The following is a 21359-nucleotide window of genomic DNA, read 5'->3' as shown; positions in this document are numbered from 1 at the left end:
TATATATATATATAATATACCAGAGGGCTCCGCTCGCCAACCCCGATAACTGCTACGCAATTACATTTTTCGCGAATAAAATTAAAGTCGTTTTCTTGGAGATTAGCTGGCAATTTTTCTGCACCAACATCACATAGAGAGAAATGATAGGATTGTAATAAGTCAGAGATCCTTGTTATCAGCATTTTATGTAAAGCAATTTTAATACAAACAATAATATAAACTTATATAAAGCGAGGATGCAATATTATTTAACACATTACTATAGAGCATTAGCCGGAGATTAATCTCCGTATTCAAAACACACGTGGCAGAACCTAACTCGGGTTGACTATATTTGGGGTGCCCCTTGATTCTCACCAAGTTGCGATCACGGTTGATCACCAAGCTGGGCGATGTTGAAACCCAAACGTGATTCTGATTGGTTTAGATTTTAGCGTTATTTTTAAATGTTCAACGGTATATGTGATTTCAGAGGTCCGCTAGTTCTAAGTTGGATACCGGCTGGTAAGATTACTTTTTCTTCTGGTCGATAAGATAGAAGGTATGTGGGCAGTCATAAGAAGGGACTTAAGAAAAAAATGTCATCGCCAATCCGGTACCACAGACGCAATTTTCGATTCGTATTTCGCCGAATTTATGTGGTGATGGAAGTACACAGATTCTATTGATGATAAATTTAGGCAGTATCTAACTGCTATTAGAGAATTCGGTGCACCTAAATCTCAGGATATTCAAATTATGTTCAGCCCTATGTCGCTGTTGATATCTCCTAAGATATTAACGGCGATCCAGTTTTTATAAAAGATATAAGTATTTTAAAGTAAACTCTGTTCAATATATTTCACACATTCAATACAAAATAAAAATCGCAACAAGATTTAGCTGATAAGTTTAGTTGTAACATTTCTGCAGACAGCATTATTAAAAATTATTACCTTTACACGCCCATGCGTTCTCAACTTTGATTGGCTGTTTTGTGAGTTACTAACCAGAAGTCTGCTGTGATTGGCTATGAGTTATCATTCCACTCTTTTCTTATATATAAAGATATCCATAATCCATGGACTATAAATTGTTTAAATTAATTCTTTTTATCCTCTGTAAAAAGAATCAAAAATTTTTTTTTTGCTAATATGTACAAAATAAAATTGTGTATAATAATTAATCATTAAATAAATAAATAACTTTGATTACATCCAACCATATTACAAACATACATAAACTTCGTATTAGGTTAATATTTGCTTTTCCTCCTCATTGTATTAGCAGTTAAAAAAATTTTAGCAACACTTCAATGTCCTGGAATTCATAAGCCTAGAAAATGACAGCCAGGATAATGACAAATTCGCCATTTTATAGCATATAACTTTACTTTAATTTAATATTTTGGCCTAAGACGCTTACATTCTGCAGAAAAAATCAGGATTTCTTAAAATAACTCAGATAAATCTATGTAGTTTATGTTAGTAATGATATCAAGAAGTCAGGAAAATAACAACACAAAATCCTACTCATCTTGAAAAAATTTTTGAAATAGATTTTGAACCAGAAAATTGGTTCTTTATTCATGCAACATGTTCATATAGGAGGGTATCTAATCAATCTATTAACATAAGATATTAATTGCTGACTCTATCTATTTTGGTTATAAACCACTAAATAGAAGTAGCCAGGAAAATGAAAGATTTTCTTGGGACAAACAAATTATTGACAGAAAAAATTATTCAAAACGAAGTTTTTGTAAATAATACTCTCTGCGTATATTCTAGAAATGCTTACACCGGTTGATATAAAAAAATTAGATATTGAAAAATGCATGGGAAGTTTTGAAGCTAGTTATTATTGGAAACATTGTTTAGGACAGGCCAAGAAAATGACATTTTGAAGTTCAATTAAATTTTTTAACTGTACAAAACAGTCANAGCAGCTTTAGCGCTTGATATTATCTACTATTACCTTACTTCCGTTTTCTTTTTGTTTCCGTTTTTGTTCGGTTTTGTTTTTATTGTGCTATATATATATATATATATTAATTCCTGTCAAAAAAAGTACTTACATGAGGGTAATATTTAAGAGAGGAAAACAAAATCAAAGTCCGCAAAATTACTAGTGAGGAAGATGGGATGAAAAATAATAAAATCAGCTTGAGTGATTGGTAAAACTTGGAGTTGATTCTAATACTTATAAACTTTTTTCTCCTTCCTCAAGAAATCAAACAGATTATAAAGTTCCAACTCCCCCCTTTTTTTAAGTAGTTATTCATTAAATTTCGTTAAAGGTTTTTTTCCTTCCTTAATTTTTATTTTGTTTACTCGTGTTTATACTATTCTTTACTTCGTTTATGAAAAGGATTCTGAAACTATATATTAAAGAATATGATTGAAAGTGCTCTGAGTTTGGCTCCTCTTGTACAATAAGAGCTCACGCAACTGAATTCTTGAAAATCTGTATTACATTATTATATTACCACATTAAAAAATTCTATTGTTTTTTTAATATATTTTTTACCAATTTACTTTTTCTTTTTAGCACTGACGATGGCCGATGAATCGGGTGAGGGTGAAGAAACAGAAGACTATTCGGTGTTTGAAAACAAGACCGGATTAGCTGAGGACATGAAGTTTCTTGCCAGCATGCCAGAACTCTGTGACGTAACATTTCTGGTTGGAGATACACGTGAACCCGTTTGTGCAGTCAAAGCAGTCTTGGCAGCCAGAAGCAGGTAACATTCGGAATATGGATTCAAATTTAAATGCACAGAGTATTCTCTAATCACCCCCCTTAATATATATTTTCGAATCTTGTCAAAATAACGCATATGCATTTCTTGTCAAAAATAACGCATATGCATTGAAGGCTGGGAAATAATTTTAAAGAAAACACTATTGAAATCTAATGAATTCTTACGAAGGAAGTCATGGATTAAAACCCAGAACATAGAAAAAGACAAAGAGTAATTGTGATTTTTAGAAATGCCTCAAAATTTCATCAGGAAATCCAACTGGTTTTTATGTTTTTAAGTTACTTTTCCTTACGAAGAATTCGTTAGATTTTGATAGCATTTTCGTTTCTTTCTCGCTTAATTTACTCCTCTTATGTGTCTATTGACATCACTTTTTGCAATGGATTCTAAAAATATTTATATAAAGGAAGATGTTTACAAAAAAAAGGGGGCACATTTTTGGAAATCTATGTTCCTTTACCTTACGTGGGATTCGTTAGATTTCGATAGCATTTTTATTTCTTTCTCACTTAATTTACCCCTCTTATGCGTCTATTGAGATCACTTTTTATAATGGATTCTAAAAATATCTATATAAGAGGTGATGTTTGCGAAACACGTGGTATATATTTGGAATTCTTGTTAAAACGTATTTAAATTCCTAAACATTCAGGATTGCTAACGTATTTATATTAAAAGTTTTCTTTATCTTCATTATTTTTGAAACGAAAAAGATCTTCTTTTTAAAAAATAAAATTCTTTTTCGTCTCTTTACGATTAAAAATAATATCTCTTTTTAATTTCTTTTCGAGGAGTGGATGGACGCTATTCTAAATGGACTCCATTCATTATTGAAACGCTTTTTTCATTCTATTTTATAAATAAAAATAAAATAAATGAATAAAATAAAGAAAGAAAAGAAAAACATTACTCAAAGGAAAAAACCCACGAATGGCGTTTTGTAAAGCTATTTGTTTATTGTAAAATAACGCATTTATGTTAGTCAAACTCATAAAAAATGTTTGTAAACCATTCAGTAAGTTTATCACAGATGGGTTGCTTAGCATAACACAACAGAGACATAATGAGAAATAATAATTTTGCAAAGTTCTTCTTATGAGTATGTATAGTCCGTGGTAGCCAAGTTATTAAAGAATCATGATCTGGTCCGGGAAGACCGGGATTCACTTCAAGAAAGACTCATGCATTAGGCACCACTTGGGATTCTAGGCTGAAACATAAAAGTTGAACCAACTCTGAGCCCAAGTTGCTATGCGCAGCGTTTGTAAACGAAGAACTGATAACGTTATTACATACTCGGCATTTTTTTCTTTAAATCTCATGTACTTTTTTTTTTTGTCGTATGCCTGTTTAGGCAGTGGAGGTGCGATTGTTCCCGTTTTTCAGTGGCGCCATCTACGGCCAGGAATTCGACTTCTGCCACGCCATTCCCGTTTATAGGGCGGGTCACATTCACACACAAAGGGGAAAGGACATAGAACACATAGAGAGTGAAAGAAACATCCATGCCTTGCCCGGGATTCGAATCCAGGACCTTTCTGATGCAAAAACAGTTCCCTGTCCCCTACACAGACCGGTCGGCATCTCATGTACTCCCAAAATAAATAGAGCGATTTCCATTATCAATTTAGAAATAGTAGTTACCGACTATGTCAACTTCCACCTATCAAAAGGTACCTCGAAATGAAATCGAGTTATGGCCAAAGGAAGTGGTCTTATGATTGAGTGCTGTTACCATGCCGTGAGGTTCTGAGCTAAAACATACTTTCACCCTTGCGGTGGTTCCTTGTCAAACGAAAAGCACACCTTCCTGACTTAATTCGCAAAAAGCCAATTGCTGGTGAGCTTAGCTTGTCCAAGTGTCATTAGAAACAACATGATTATTAATAAAACTATTTTTTTGCATTGAAATTCTGTACAAAGATACTTCAAGCATGGATACTAATTTACAAAATATCAATAATTAATGTTTTGTAACTTAATACAAAATATTAATAATAATAATAGTAAATACAAATAATAATAAATAATAATAATAAATATAAATAATAANTATATATATATATTTGTTTCGTAACCGCTTATTTTTCTGTTTTTTAATTTAAGTCGCGAGCAATAAGAAAAAATTAATTCTTTAAATTTTTTTTTGAACATAATAAAGTATTTGTCAGAATTTTAATTGACACTAAATTACATATTTTATGTTGAAGTTTTTGTTTTTAAAGTTTAAGACCATTTTGTTCTTAAAGTTTAGGATCGCTTACGCTTACGAACATTATAAAAAAATTCATTAGATAAATATCTAAAACACTGTAAATATATTTTGAAATATGAATGTTTTGAACTAAAACTTAAGGTCATAGTGTGAACTTATTATTTTAATCGTGCTTTAATTTAAGTAAGAATGTTTGATTTTTTTTCCTTCAAAAAATTAAAAAAACAATATTAAATAATATAATATTAGCTTAATTTCATTGCATATTACAAATATTTTTAAAGATTTTAGCTGAAATCACAGGTGAACTTGCTACTGATTGAAAGAAAATTACAGTAAAAATCGCAGTTTATTGTGGGCCGTGGTAGCCCAATGGTTAGAGAATCGAACTTCGGTTCTCAACTCCGTTAAGACCTATCGAGTGCATGCTTGTAAAATCTGTGAGATCGAAAGTCCTGTGGTTAGTCGCTGAACAGTACCATGGATAAAGGAATCTGGAGAAATTTTCTTCCCCTTCAGATCTACGTCTAAATTAGGAAAGTGGCCGCGCGAATGATGATGCTGCCATCTATCCATGGGGTTCTGAACGAAGATGAACTTTCACCCTTCGGTCCTCTCTTGTCAAACGAAAGGCGCATTTTCCTGACATAATTTACAAAAGGCCAATGATTATCGAGTGTAATTCGAATTTGTAACATAATAATCAATTTGTAACATAATAATCTTGTTCAAGTGTAATTCGAATCAACGTCAAGAACACAGTTTATTGTAATAAAAAGAGAAATTTCAGTTTGGTTAAGAATTTTCAGAACGTAGTGTGCTTTTGTTTCAGCAAAAGAATATTTTTAAGTAGATTTTTTGTAAATGATTTCTTCTTTAGTGATTAGTTTACGTATTTTGCTTTTGTATTTTGTTTTTGTATTTTTCCCCCTCTCTCTTCCTGTACTTCTTGCAAAACCTTTAGGGTACAGAGAGAGCAAATTTTAGACATTTGTCATGCTCTTTCGATAGAAAAGGTTTTGTATTCCCATGACTTCCGGGCTAGTACACCCTGATGACGTTAGCTTCGGTTGTTATCATTATATTTTTCATTATTTTCACTGTTTTCATTCTTTTCTTTTTTGAAATTTTCTGTTATACTTTATTGTATATCTGTTAGCGGGATATTAATTTTTTTTAAGGGTAAAATTTGCCCTTATTTTGAAAAAAAAAAATTTCATAAATTTTCAAATTTTACCTTAGATTTACAATTTTAGGACTACAGATATTAGACTTATAATTCTAGAACCTGTTTACTGCAGATAAAATTAAAACCCCCAAAAAAAATTTAAAAAAAAACATTTTTCGAACCCAGTCGGGCTCCTGCGAAGATTTTCTTTGTATCGATTTTCTATGTGTCATTTTATAAAGAACTTCCATCTGTAAGATGAAAGGGTGTTTAATAGTGCAGAACATATTTATAAGTAAAAATTTACTTTTCTGTTTAAAGCAGTCACGCCTAATACAGAGAGAGAGAGAGAGGTTTCAATCTATCCTTCAAGCCCGGAAGCTTGTTTCATTAAGTAGAAAGTAAATGGCGCAAAATAGCTTTTCGATTAATGTTAAAAGCAAGAGAAGCGGCAAGGTATCTCCAAATCCAGTGACAAATAGAGAAAGAAAGAGGAGCATGAAAAAAACATGAGAATTTTCTCTTTCACGAAATTGTTTCTATTCCTGGATTTTCTTTTTAAATCAATGAGAAATAAGATGAGGAAAAGAGATTTTGCTTTTCTTTTCATTCAAATCGTCTTTTCAACGACGCTACAGGCAAATCGTTTTATCGCGTTGTGAAAGACGAAAAGTTCTTCTTCTTGTATTTTTAAACATGTTTTTCATTAAATCAAGAAATTTCAGTTTCGGCTCTCTGCGTTCAAAGAGGATATTGTGTCTCCTGCTTAATACTCTTTCTAAAGAAAAAATTTGCATTTTTATTCTTTGGATGATTTATAGATTCAGAGCGAGTAAACGATTCTGAGAGAGATGGAAAAGATATTGCGAAAAAATTGGATTTTAATTACGTATGGAAATGAAACTGGGTAGTACTTAAACTTATTAACTGAGTAGGAGGAACAGAAGAACAGCTGTAAGACTTTTTAATTCCCTTTATTGAAACATCGTAACGTTACTAAAAGAAATATTTTTTTAAATACTTTCTTAATCTTTACAAAACTTTTTAGAATTCTGTCTTGTGACATATATATTAAACCAGATTTAATTACTTGTCGCAAATAGTTCTAAGAATTAAAAAAAAAACTAATTTTTTTAAATAATTGCTAGAAAGTTGAATTTCTATTATGCTAAGGAATTAAATATAAATTGCACTGGTCTTTAAAAAAGCTTATTATTTTTCTTTTCTATTCTTTTTTTTAAAAAAAAGGTATTTACGTCTTACATGCACGATCATATATATCCAAAATTTTACTTTATGTGCAGTTTCTACTAAAAATTCTAAATGTCTATAAGCACTAGTTTCGCGTTTTAACTGCGGAATTCGGGATGGACACTAAGTAAAATTTTATCTCGTCCGTTTACCGCAATGTTTCAGTGAGTATCCGTTTTTACTAGTAACTGAAATACCAAATAAATCTAAAAACTAATAGGTTTATGAGAGATTATTAAATTTATGGATCCATACAAACGAATCAATGAATTACCACATCAGTTAATGAGCGAATCAATAAATCAATTAAATAGAATCTAACACTGAGCGAGTCTACAAATCAGTTAATAGATCTACAAATCTGTGGATCAAACAATCAATTAACTAGTAAAAGAGTTATTCATTGAAGCAGCAAATTAAACAAATCAGAGATTTTTTCGTTTTACTGATTCTCTAATTCAGCGGTTCTCAAATAATGGTTCAGGTAACCCTAGGGTTTCGTGGAAGAATTAAAGAGGTTCCACGAGTTAGTACTTTTTATAACCAGTGATGAGTTTTGAAATCTAGAATTACATTTAGAACCAATCTATAATTCACAGTTTATTTAATCATTCAATTGCTCCATGAAATCACTTCACGTAAAATGCAAATAAAATACACTATCTGGAAAAAATGACGGGACAACTGTAAAGTTTGGTGGAGGAGGATTGATGGTATGGGCCTGTTTCTCCTGCTATGGGGCTGAGCCACTGGTATGATGGTATGATGAATGCCGATGGATACTGTGATATTCTCGACAATCATGTCCTTCCTGACTTGTGGTCAACATACGGTATGGATGATTGCTTATATCAAGACGACAACGCAAGATCTCATGTTGCAAGGAGGACTCTTGATTGGTATGTGAACAACAACGTTAAACGCATGGAGTGACCGGCGCAGAGCCCTGATCTTAACCCAATTGAACATCTCTGGGACGAATTGGACCGTCGGTTGAGGACCTGCACACCACTCCCCAAAAGCAAGCATGAACTATGGAATTTCCTGTTAAGCATTTGGAAGGAAATTCCTCTTGCCACTATGGCTAATTTGGTGGAAAGCATGCCCAGAAGGGTTGAAGCTGTGATCGCAGCCAAAGGAGGCCCTACCTCCTATTAATTTTAACAAATATGGGTTTATGTCGTTATAGTGTCGTGTCCCGTCTCTTTCTTCCAAATAATGTAGAAATGACACATTTTGAATGAAAAAATGTAATATTTCTAATGACAACATATTGAATAACATATTATTATGAATATAACAAGCACTCATAAAAATATTGCTTTAGTACTACCTATTGCACTTTTAAAATCAAAATAATTAAATTCTTTAATAAAGAAATATGTTACCCTAATAACCATTTTCAACGTTTATAGTAATTCTTTTAAGTTTTTATTTCAAAGCAAACCATAATTTGACTTATCTTATTTATTTTCAGCTATGTATTTACACCAAAAATAAATTCATAACTGGACTAACAACACACAAGAACAGCAAATTCAACTGCTTGACAGAAAACATAATTTTAGATTATTAATAATAAAAGGATTAGAAATCTTCACTGGGACGTAGGCAAGGGAGGAGTTTAGGGGATTCAAACCCCCCCCCATTGCCAAATGGCAATTTTTAATACTTTCTCAAACTACTCATTAACAAAAAACAGTCTAATTTTTTTTTCTACTTCTTATATTTGGTAAAAAACAACACTTAAAAAATCATTTTAATGACATCGATATAAACCTCTTACTTGTTCGAAAAAAATATATATAAAAAGTATTTATTCAACGTTTACAACGTTTCAACGCTCATAACAGCTTTTTTAAGTTTTCATTTCGAAGTAAACCATAATTTGTTTCATTTTATTTATATTTAGCTATGTGTATACATCAAAAACAAATTCGTAACTAGACAATATATAGCATCGGACATAAAACCTAATTTAAGATTATTAATTATAAAATAATGAAAAATCTTCATTCCTCTAATTAAATTTTTTGAAAATGGTCTTTTATAGATTACAAAGTTTACAATTACTTACAGGAACTTTATTTATTAAATCGGGGTTCCGACAAAAAAGGTATATAATTTAGGGTACCGTAGCCGAAAAAAACTGGGAACCACCCCTCTAATTTATTAATTTTTCTATACACTGATTCATTGATTAATTAATTCCACAATTCATTATTTTGCTGATTAATTCATTCTTCAGTTCATTATTTTGCTGATTAATTCATTCTTCAATTCATTACTTTACTGATTAATTAATTTGCTCATTCGTTGATTATCTTATTTATCAGTTAGGTATATCATTAATTTTTTTATCTGCTAATACTTCCATTCGTTTATTTATTGATTCCTTGACAATGATTAACATTGGTTCACTTATTTTTCAACTCATTGAAAGGATTATTTTCCAGAACTACACAACACTGTAATTTTTTTATTTATTCATTCCTTCACATTAACTAACTGATACGTTGATTCACTTGTTTTTTTAACTCCTGAAAAAGATTTTTTTAAAAACAGAACCTCTCAAAACTTAGAGTAAATTTTTCCCAATTTCCCGAAATGTATCTTTCATCAAGACTCTTTTAAGGCCACTTGAGTTTAAGATTTTAATAAAATCAGGTTCTAACTTTCACAAATTATGAGTTCTCAAAGCTTTACAAAACTGAACCTATCCCAAAAAGTCAAGAATACCTAAATCATATTTTAGATTTTTGTGTAGTTATAAATACGCAAATAGTTTTTAGTAATAATATTTTAAAATAAAAGTTCTTCGATTGAATTTTTAATATAGGATATTTTTTCAGAGTTTTCCATAAGATCTTGTATGGGCAACAGCAGCAAACACCTTCAAAAGAAGCACTAGCAAAAAAAAGGGAGTCAACAAAAGAAACAAAATTAAAAATGTTCCTGAAACGTAGCAGCGAACCTATTCTCAACATTCAACTATCTCAGGTAATTAATATTTGCAAATAATTTCTTGTTATTTACTTGTTATTTTACCGTATTCAACCAAAACAGTCAAATAACCGAAAAAAAAGAGGATTTTCAAACTGTGAAGTATGAGAAAAGCGTTTATTGATTGTTTTTTTTATACCTAATATGGTTTAACAACCAGAATTCTATCCATGCCAACTATGTCTGACTTATGAATCCATTTTGATCCGTGCGGCTGGGTACATACTGTTGCTGAGAGGGTTAATCTGTCAATCTGAACCAAAGTTGATACCACAATATTCTTCCATTCTTTTAATACATGAAAAGTTTCTAGTATTAATGCATCCTTCAATCAGTGACCCTAGATTATTAGAATATATTCACACATAAATGGAACAGCAACCACAGAACTCCAACACCCATTTAAGTTTTGTTTTTAAGTTGTAAATGGTTGCAAATTCGTATAGTTTTGTATTCACGGATTTTTAACCGTACCTGTAGTAAACGGTTTCAAATCCATGAAGGTAAAGAAATATTCCTAACCATTAACTTTATGGTTAATCGGATAAAAAGACTATTTTACCGTAATTTGGAAATGGAAATTCAAATCAGTGCATGTTCCAATTTTAATAAAATCACGATGCTTTAGAGCGTCAAGCTATTTTCTGCAAAAATTTTAGAATAAAAAAAATAAAAATGGCTGTTTCAATAATATACAGCAATATGTTTCAAGAATAACAGTCGGCAAATTCAATCCTTTAAACATCCTATTAGTTTTGATAATCGCTTAGGCATGCACCACATTTCTTGTCAGTGCAGCCTAAGGCCAACTAGACGCACTTTAAAATTTAAGGAACAAGCTAGACTTAAGGAACAAGATGGATATGTTCCTTATCAAGAATACGAGAAATCATCATTTGATACACATTGTTGAGATCTTGGGCATAAATTCGACTTCGACAACAAAGTTATTTCAAATCCAGTCACATCAGCTCATTTTGATGCTCTAAAATCTTGTTTTATTCGTATGAATGCTGATTTCCTTGTGAACGACATAAGTTCCTCACCACCTTTCCGTAGCGCGTGTAAATGCATTTTACCTTGGTTTGCCATTCTCAGCTCACAGTGGTTTTTCTTGTTCAGCTTTTTTCATGTTAATTTTTATTCTCTCTCGGCTACCGAGATTTTTTTACATTTGTTTCTTATCTTTATTTTCCATTTTTCGTTGGCAATTCTTATTTTATATTTCAAATCAATTTTGTTTCTGCCCATTCACGTCTGGCAAGTCTAGAAAATGGGCGTCTATTTTTGAGCGTTTGAAACAAATCGACTGTCATTTCCAATGTGTATATTTTTGAAACGAATGAAGTTTTTTTAATAAGTAATATCAAACCACTTCAGTTTCTTGGAATTATTTAGATAAAAATTATTATGTTACAAATTTGATACACCATTGTGTGTAAATGGTAAGAAAAATTAGGGTCGCAAATTCATATTTTGTTTGCAATTGTGTTGCTGATCAATGGACGTAGTTAAAATTAGGGTCGTAAATTCATATTTTGTTTATAATTGTGTTACTGATCAATAAACGTAGTTGAAATTCGGGTTGTTAATTCATAATTAGATTGCAATTGTGTTTCGAATCAATGACGTAGTTAAAATTAGGGTCGTTAATTCATATTTAGCTTGTAATTGTGCTACTGATTAATGGACATGGTTAAAATTAGGGTAGTTAATTCATATTTAGTTTGCAATTCTGTTGCTGATCAATGTAGGTAGTTGAATGACCGTAGTCAAAATTAGGGTAGTAAATTCATATTTTGTTTGTAATTGCGTCATTGATCAATGGACGTTGCTGAAATTAGGGTTGTTAATTCATATTTAGTTTGTAATTGTGCTACTGATATACGTAATTGTGCCACTGATATACTGGACGTAGTTGAAATCAGGGTCGAATATCTTTTACTGATTAATGGAGGATGTTAAAATTAAGGTCGCTAATTCATAATTAGATTGCAATTGTGTTACTGATCAATGGACGTAGTAAGTATTAGGGCTGAAAACTCATATTTAGTTTGCAATTCTGTTACTGATCAATGGAGGTAGTTAAAACTAGGGTGGTTAATTCATATTTAGTTTGTAATTGTGTTACTGATCAATGGAGGTAGTTAAAATTAGGGTCGTTAATTCGTATTTAGTTTGCAATTCTGTTACTGATCAATGGAGGTAGTTAAAATTAGGATCGTTAATTCATATTTAGTTTGCAATTCTGTTACTGATCAATGGAGGTAGTTAAAATTAGGGTCGTTAATTCATATTTAGCTTGTAATTGTGCTACTGATTAATGGACATGGTTAAAATTAGGGTAGTTAACTCATATTTAGTTTGCAATTCTGTTGCTGATCAATGTAGGTAGTTGAATGACCGTAGTCAAAATTAGGGTAGTAAATTCATATTTTGTTTGCAATAGCGTTATTGATCAATGGACGTTGTTACAATTAGGGTTGTTAATTCATATTTAGTTTGTAATTGTGCTACTGATATACGTAATTGTGCTACTGATATACTGGGTGTAGTTGAAATTAGGGTCGAATATATTTTACTGATTAATGGAGGTGGTTGAAATTAGGGTCGTTAATTCATAATTAGATTGCAATTGTGTTACTGATCAATGGACGTAGTAAGTATTAGGGCTGAAAACTCATATTTAGTTTGCAATTCTGTTACTGATCAATGGAGGTAGTTAAAATTAGGGTCGTTAATTCATATTTAGTTTGTAATTGTGCTACTGATATACGTAATTGTGCCACTGATATACTGGACGTAGTTGAAATCAGGGTCGAATATCTTTTACTGATTAATGGAGGAGGTTAAAGTTAAGGTCGCTAATTCATAATTAGATTACAATTGTGTTACTGATCAATGGACGTAGTAAGTATTAGGGCTGAGAACTCATATTTAGTTTGCAATTCTGTTACTGATCAATGGAGGTAGTTAAAATTAGGGTCGTTAACTCATATTTAGTTTGTAATTGTGTTACAGATCAATGGAGGTAGTTAAAATTAGGGTCGTTAATTCATATTTAGTTTGCAATTCTGTTACTGATCAATGGAGGTAGTTGAAATTAGGGTCGTTAATTCATATTTAGTTTGTAATTGTGTTACTGATCAATGGAGGGAGTCTTTAATATGAGAATACTTTGGCAAAATTTGTAAATTTCGCGAAATACTGGGATTCCATATTATTAAATCATTCAGGTTTAATGGGATTCCATTTTGTACCTCCAATATTTGGATTTGATTAAAATTATGACTATCAAGAAAATTTTGCTTTTTAGGTTCCAATGGGTGGCCATCAAACCCTTATCGTAGAAGAATTCGAGCCAGATGTCTTTCGGCAGTTAATTGAATACATTCATACAGGATGTGTGACATTACAAGCTAGAACCCTACTTGGTAAGGTGGTATAATGTTCGATATTTTTCTTTAATTTAAAAAAAATCATATTTCTAAGAAATTTGAATACCCCCTAAGCGATCGAAAGTTTAAAAAATTGTTCCTTACAAAAAAAAATAAGATGTTTTTGAGGTTGATCAGTGATAAAACATATAGTTGAGGTAGAAAATGTGGTTATGTTTTGCACCAAAAATAACCTCATCAATAAATCTCAATTTCAACCACATTTACACCTAATAAAATCAACCTCGGCAGTACTTTAAATTAAAATTAGGTGAAATTATTCACACTTCGAATATACTTATTTGCTTGACGTATTAAAAAAGTAATCTGTAGCTTCAAAAAACTTTTCTTTAAGCTGGTTGTTCTAAGGTAGATTTCCATCAACCTCAATATATAAGATTTGTTATAATTTTTGAAGTTGCTTTTGAAGTCAACTTCAAATAAACTTCACATCTACATTATCATTTTAAAAAAAACCTAAAAACACCTCAAGTTCTTGTAAACTGTAATTTATTTACAGTAGCTGATTATATGTAAAGCCAAATGAAAAATTTTTATTTCTTAGAGAAAATGTAGACTTCGGAAATGTTAATTTTGCATTGTAAACAGGGAAAAAAACTTGCTCCAAGGTAACAAAGGACTATCGTTAGTTTCCCTTAACATAAAATAAGACATGGGCGTTTTAGAAAACAACTTGATGGTACATGTTGGTGTGTAATAAGCTCGTATTTGGGTCACGACCAATTTCTTGCTTTTTATGGTCTTTGCAAAATATATTTGCAACTAAATAAAGAGTTGAAAAACACTACATACCTTTTTTTTATTGAAAAACTATTCTGAAATCATTCAAGCCCTAAACTATACACTAACTCTGAAGTTATTTGAAACTGATGATGATGCCTTCCATATTTCGATCAACAAGAAGTTGGGACTTCAGAGATGTCTGCATAAATCTATAAAAAATGAGGAAATTGGAATTAAAGATTGAGTAAATTTGATTGAAAAAAAGAATTGTGCAAGTGTTAATTAGTTTGGGAATTTTATTCTCAGACATCAAGGTTAAACCAGATCACAACTTTCTTAACCAGTTTCCTTTCTACATTTTACTACAGTTATTATAATAACGCACTATCACTAAACTTTGAGATATTAACAAGCTTTTTCTTTGACATATTACTCTGACAAACTTTTTATCTGAATAACATCATACGCTTGAAGTTAGTTATAAAATTTTTGTGTCATTACGTCCTCATGTTTCAATTTATCACTGAATTTTTCTACTTCTTTTGGCCAGAAACTAGTAATAATAATAAGTTGTATATGTATTACCCCCAGAGAATAATATTTATACTTTTTTTCTACATTAAGACAGGCAAATAAATCTCTATTATTTATGTATTGTAATTATTTTCACCATACTCTAATTAATTTTCAGGTTTAATGAATGCTGCAGATTACTATGGTTTAGATGAGCTGCGAAAAGCATGTATGGGATTTGTTCAAGTTTGTATCAATGTAGATACGGTATGCGCCTTGCTCGCTTCAGCTGAAAAATATATACAATACAAGTGCACAAAATCTTTAGTCCAAAAGGTAAGCAATACCAAACATTGAACAATACATAGTTATACAGAGTCACAATTAGGTCACAATTAAAGTTACAATTATACATAGGTCACAATTAAAGTTACTAAAACCCACATACAAGTGATGGTTCTGTTCAGGCCCACATAGAGTCCATTCCGTTCAGATCCACAAAGACCACAAAGAATCCATTCTGTTCAGACCTCATCTGAGACCATTCCGTTCAGACCCACATAGAATCCATTCTGTTCAGACCCACATAGAATCTATTTTATTCAGACTCCAATTGAGTCTATTCCGTTCTGAGCTACATAGAATCCATTCTGTTCAGACCTATATAGAAACCATTCTACTCAGACCCACATAGAATGCATTCTGTTCAGACCCACACAGAGTAAATTCCGTTCAGACCCATATAGAGTCTATTCCGTTCAGACCATATAGAATTCACTCTGTTCAGACTCACATAAAGTCCATTTTACTCGGACCCACATAGAGTCCATTCTGTTCAGACTCACATAGAATGATTCTGTTCAGATCCAAATACAGCCCATTGTGTTCAGACCCACAACGAGTCCGTTCAAGTTGACCAGTGTCAACAATTGAACTTGGTAATACCTTACCCGGACCATAATGAAAAAAAACTGCAATATAAAAATTTAGTATGTCAACCTCTGGTTAAAAAAAAAATAGCACACATAAAGAACAAAACACAATCTGCAGAAGCAAACCATTGTTGAATCATAACATATGCTCAATGTGTTCCCTTTTCATCAAGCACATGTTCAAAACGCGTTGTAACCTTCATCTTTCTAGAGGTACCTTTCGATTGATGAAGGTTGACATAGTCGAAAATTATATTCCTTTAATGCTTACGACTTTAATGCTTACAACCTTCATCCATCAAAAAGTACAAATAAACGGAATGAAGTTAACGTGTCTTGACGTACTACTGAGTTGATATTTAATATTATTAGTGGTAGTTACGCCACACTATAATCTGGAAAATATAGTTACAATAGTTAAGTCGGGAGTGTGGTCAAAAGTTTGAACCCTTTATTGTTAGTTTTTACTTTTTCCATATGTCGCTGGAGCTATTTAGCAAATCAGAAATTTTTGAAGTTATCGAAAGATAATTTCATTAAAAAGTAATTTTTAAAAGTAATTCATTATTTTTGTTATTTAACTAAGTAATGGTCGAAAATAGTTTTTATTTGTAAGAAATTTAACTTTTTGTAATGTTTTAAAATAGGTAATTTTAAATGATAATACAAATTTCGTATGGAATTGATCCAATAGTTCTAGAAATAGAAACTTAAATGCATGGAATTTTTTGAAATTTGTTAATTCAAAAATTGGACAACACACTGTTCAATGGTTTAGGTCCTTGTACCAGACCCGAAAATAATAAATAAGAACAAAAAATGATCATCACCGACGCGTTATCCAAGTACACATCCTTTTAACAACACCTCTGATGTCCATGCTTTTTTTCAATGATTTTTTTTCTTCATGTTCCAATTAGGGTCGTTNTTTGAAATTTGTTAATTCAAAAATTGGACAACACACTGTTCAATGGTTTAGGTCCTTGTACCAGACCCGAAAATAATAAATAAGAACAAAAAAAAAAAAAAATGATCATCACCGACGTGTTATCCAAGTACACATCCTTTTAACAACAGCTCTGATGTCCATGCTTTTTTTCAATGATTTTTTTCTTCATGTTCCAATAAAAAAAAAATCTCTGTTTTAAGAAGCAACCACATGTCAATGTTAATTTTATGCTTTAGGTCCTTGAGTTCGTCGATTCTCATGGAGATGACGTTCTGAGCTTGGGATCCTTCGCCTTACTGCCAGAGCATGTTGTTCGCTTGATTCTTTCTCGTGAAGAACTTCAAGCAGACGAGCTCGTCAAATTCCAGGCCGCAGCTCACTGGAGTCGGAGGTTCTGTGATGCTGAACCAGGCTCCGATCTTAGGGATGTTATGTCTAATTTTCTGGAATGTATAGAATTTTACAAGATACCCGCTGGAGTCCTGATGAGAGAGGTCACTATCATTATCTTACATTATCACACACTCTCTAAGAAATCGGTTCAACATAGAACCATATTGTACCTTCAACCACACAAATTTACCGCAACCTTAAACAATTCTTTAGTCTGTTTCACTTTTACTTGGCAACATTGGAAAAGGCACACGGAGAAAAAAAAATCTGGTAAATTTACCCTACTTTATGGTAATAACTTCTGGTTAAAAAAAACCCCAAAATTTACGGTTAAATAAATAATGCCAAGAAACTGAAGAGGTAAGATATTACTAGATTAAAAACTTCATTCGCTTAAGAAATATAGAAATTGGAAATAACAGTCGACATGTTTCAAACGCTCAAAAACAGACGCGAATCAAGTAATAACAAAATATACGGTAATTGGACCATTGATTTGGTAAGTTGTCCGTTCATATTGAAACGGTTTACCGAAATTCTAGTTTTCAAAGTTTTAGTTCTTATCATCACATATTCAGTAAAAAATGCAAGACCTAAAAGTAAAATTAATCGAATAAATGATTTTTTTAGTTAATAATTACCAAATTAAATTGGTTTAATGGTTAATAATTACCAAATTTTATCGCATATTATGAAACCATATTTACTTGTTTGGCCATCTTACAACAGAATAGTGATTGTCCACAAGAAGATCTTTATTCGGACATTTGCCTTGATATAGTTGAAGTAGTGTATAGGACCGAAGGTCCTATATAGTGTCTTATTGATATATTTTCCATGTCCATAACACGACAATCAACCAAAATATTTACCAAAGCAGCTCGGTAAAAATTAGCTTTTTGGTGTTCTCATAGAACTAGAATAACGGGAAATTTTACTATATTCTGGTTTTTTTTACCACACTTTTTTTTCTCTGTGTAGAAACGTAACAGTACGCCTTAAGAAATATTTCTCTGTTGTTTTGGAATTTTTATGAAGTTGTAAATAGATGTTAAATGCGAAAATTTTGCGAAATTTAATATGAAAAAAAAATTGTTAACCAAGTTGATTCCTAAAAAGTTAAAGTTGACTCATTCAGCTGATTCAAGCACAGGAATATGCCAGTCATGACTGAACAAATTATATATATTTTCTATGTTAAAAACTTTATCTTCGGTTCGATAGCGATCACAATTACTATAATAATTTTAATACGTAGTACCAGATCACACTATTCTGAATATAGTCGCTAACCAAGCCGATTCCTAAGAAGTTAAAGTTAACTCATTCAGCTGATTCAAGCACAGGAATATGCCAGTCATGATTGAACAAATTATATATATTTTCTATGTTAAAAACTTTATCTTCGGTTCAATAGCGATCACAATCTCTATACTAATTTTAATACGTAGTAACAGATCACACTATTCTGAATGCACTCGCTAACCAAGCTGACTCCTAAGAAGTTAAAGTTAACTCATTCAGCTGATTCAAGCACAGGAATATGCCAGTCACGATTGAACAAATTATATATATTTTCTATGTTGAAAACTTTATCTTCGGTTCAATAGCGATCACAATCTCTATACTAATTTTAATACGTAGTAACAGATCACACTATTCTGAATGCACTCGCTAACCAAGCTGACTCCTAAGAAGTTAAAGTTAACTCATTCAGCTGATTCAAGCACAGGAATATGCCAGTCACGATTGAACAAATTATATATATTTTCTATGTTGAAAACTTTATCTTCGGTTCAATAGCGATCACAATCTCTATACTAATTTTAATACGTAGTAACAGATCACACTATTCTGAATGCACTCGCTAACCAAGCTGACTCCTAAGAAGTTAAAGTTAACTCATTCAGCTGATTCAAGCACAGGAATATGCCAGTCATGACTGAACAAATTATATATATTTTCCATGTTAAAAACTTTATCTTCGTTTAATAGCGATCACAATCTCTACACTAATTTCAATACGTAGTAACAGATCACACTATTCTGAATGCACTCGTTAACCAAGCTGACTCCTAAGAAGTTAAAGTTAACTCATTCAGCTGATTCAAGCACAGGAATTATGCCATTCATGACTGAAGTAATAATATTTCTCTATGCGAAAATCCTGCTATTTAGTTTAGTAGTAAGCGTAATTACATTTTCAACAACACTATACTAAATTTTATAGGGCTATCTATTAGGCGTATTACCAGATCACATTACTACGAATGCACTCACTTGCCAAGATGATTGATCACATTACTATGAATCGAATGCATTCATAGTAATGTGATCTGGTACTAAGCCCAAAAGATAGACCTATAAAAATAAGTATAGTGTTAAAAATGTAATTATGCTTAAATTTAACCAAAGCTATCTCATTGAGCCGATTCGAGCACAGGTATATACCACTCATCGCTGAATTAATTATAATTTCTAAGTTGTAAGTAAATTACAAATTTTTAAGAGAAAATCCCGTTATTCAGTTTAGTAGTTAGCATAATTACATTTTTATAACTATACTAATTTTTGTAGGTCCATCCTTTAGGCGTAGTACCAGATCACGTTATTATGAATGCACTCGCTTACCAAGCCGATCCCTCAAGCGTCGACTTCCGAAAAGTTGGCTCACCCAACAGATTCAGAAGAATGTCTCTCATGACTTTACCTAGCCAAGAAGCCGCATCATTGCTCACAGAAAAAGTAGCTTCTATTCCAGAAAGCGGAGCTGATTCGCCAACACCTTCACCATCTACCACAACTGAAGGGTCCACACCAGAAGCTGAGAAAAAACCAGGTCGATTCACCAAATCAACTCGAATGAAGTTATACAGAAGAAGCAAAACTCTGGCCGAGAGTTAACCTTAAAGGTGATTTGTAGCTTTGTTATGGATAGAAACTTATCCAGCCTTTTTTTAAAAACACGAAATACCAAAGCATTACTTAGTAAAATTTAAAAAAAAAAATGAAGATTTTGCAAAATTACATATATTGATAGTTTAAAAAGTTTCAACCAACGAAAAACTACAATAGTTTTTTTTTATTCTGACCATAAATTGAAGAAATTTTTTTAAAAATTTCTTTTTCAGAAATGAGATTTAAAGCAGTGGAAAGTATTAGGCTGTGTATAATAAAAGTAATGTTAGCCTGGGTTACATAAATTGTTCCAATTTTTACCTATAAACGGGATTATACGTTTTTGTTGTTTAGGATGTCTGGTAACCAATTTCAATTTTGTTATGAACTTTTGCAAAATTAAATAATTAAACTTTTCATCGTATATTTTCTTGCAAATTCGTTTCATATTCATATATTTCGAATACATGGCACTCGAACTAAAATTTAAAAATTTTGCTTAACAAATTTGACATTTTGAGCTGGGTGCAATACAAACCTGAATTTGAATAAATTCTATTACAAATTTTATTAAACTAGTTGCAATTGTAAAGTGTATTATATTTGTCGCAAACAATTTGATATTCACTGATAAAAAAAATCTGGTAATATTATCGCATTGTATGGTAATGGCATTTTTAGTAAAAAAATCATAATTCTGGGTAATGAAACTAAAATATACGGTATTTAAACCATTCATTTGATAATTATTCTGTTCATATGGTAATGGTTTACCGGTTTACATTTAGTAAAAAATTTAAAAGTGAAAAGAAAATTTAACCGAATAAATGGTTTTTATGCCATGCTCTAAAGTATCATGATAAAATTTCCATATTTCACCCCATTGGCAAATTTAGTCACATATTACAAAATCAAATTTTATTGTTAATTTTGCCAGAAACACGTTAAATGTTATCATATTCAGGTAATTTTGACCTTAATTTTTTTTCTATGCATTTTACATTTTCAACTAAAAATTTGATTGAAACTTTTTATACTATTATTAAAATCAGTACATTATTTTATTTGTTCACGTGCAGCTACTAATTTTTATTTTACAGAACTATGGTA

At 31.4% G+C, this 21359-nt stretch overlaps 1 protein-coding gene across 2 annotated transcripts in view; it reads left to right on the top strand.

Moving 5' to 3' along the window:
- LOC107436151 (speckle type BTB/POZ protein) overlaps window positions 1-21063 on the top strand; it is a 48261-nt gene extending 27198 nt beyond the window's left edge. For both annotated transcript variants that reach the window (XM_016047741.3, XM_071181273.1), the window contains exons 2-7: window positions 2533-2725; window positions 10233-10380; window positions 13700-13817; window positions 15256-15413; window positions 17195-17452; window positions 19929-21063. In XM_016047741.3, the coding sequence (XP_015903227.1) occupies window positions 2541-2725; window positions 10233-10380; window positions 13700-13817; window positions 15256-15413; window positions 17195-17452; window positions 19929-20255 (1194 nt within the window). In that variant the 5' untranslated portion in view covers window positions 2533-2540 and the 3' untranslated portion in view covers window positions 20256-21063. The remainder of the gene's footprint in view (window positions 1-2532; window positions 2726-10232; window positions 10381-13699; window positions 13818-15255; window positions 15414-17194; window positions 17453-19928) is intronic.
- Window positions 21064-21359: the final 296 nt, after the last annotated feature.

The sequence above is a fragment of the Parasteatoda tepidariorum genome, chromosome 5 (assembly GCF_043381705.1).
Source record: "Parasteatoda tepidariorum isolate YZ-2023 chromosome 5, CAS_Ptep_4.0, whole genome shotgun sequence".
Lineage (NCBI taxonomy): Eukaryota > Metazoa > Arthropoda > Arachnida > Araneae > Theridiidae > Parasteatoda > Parasteatoda tepidariorum.
The sequence above is the reverse complement of the archived record's forward strand: the minus strand, read 5'-3'. Positions and strand labels throughout refer to the sequence as shown.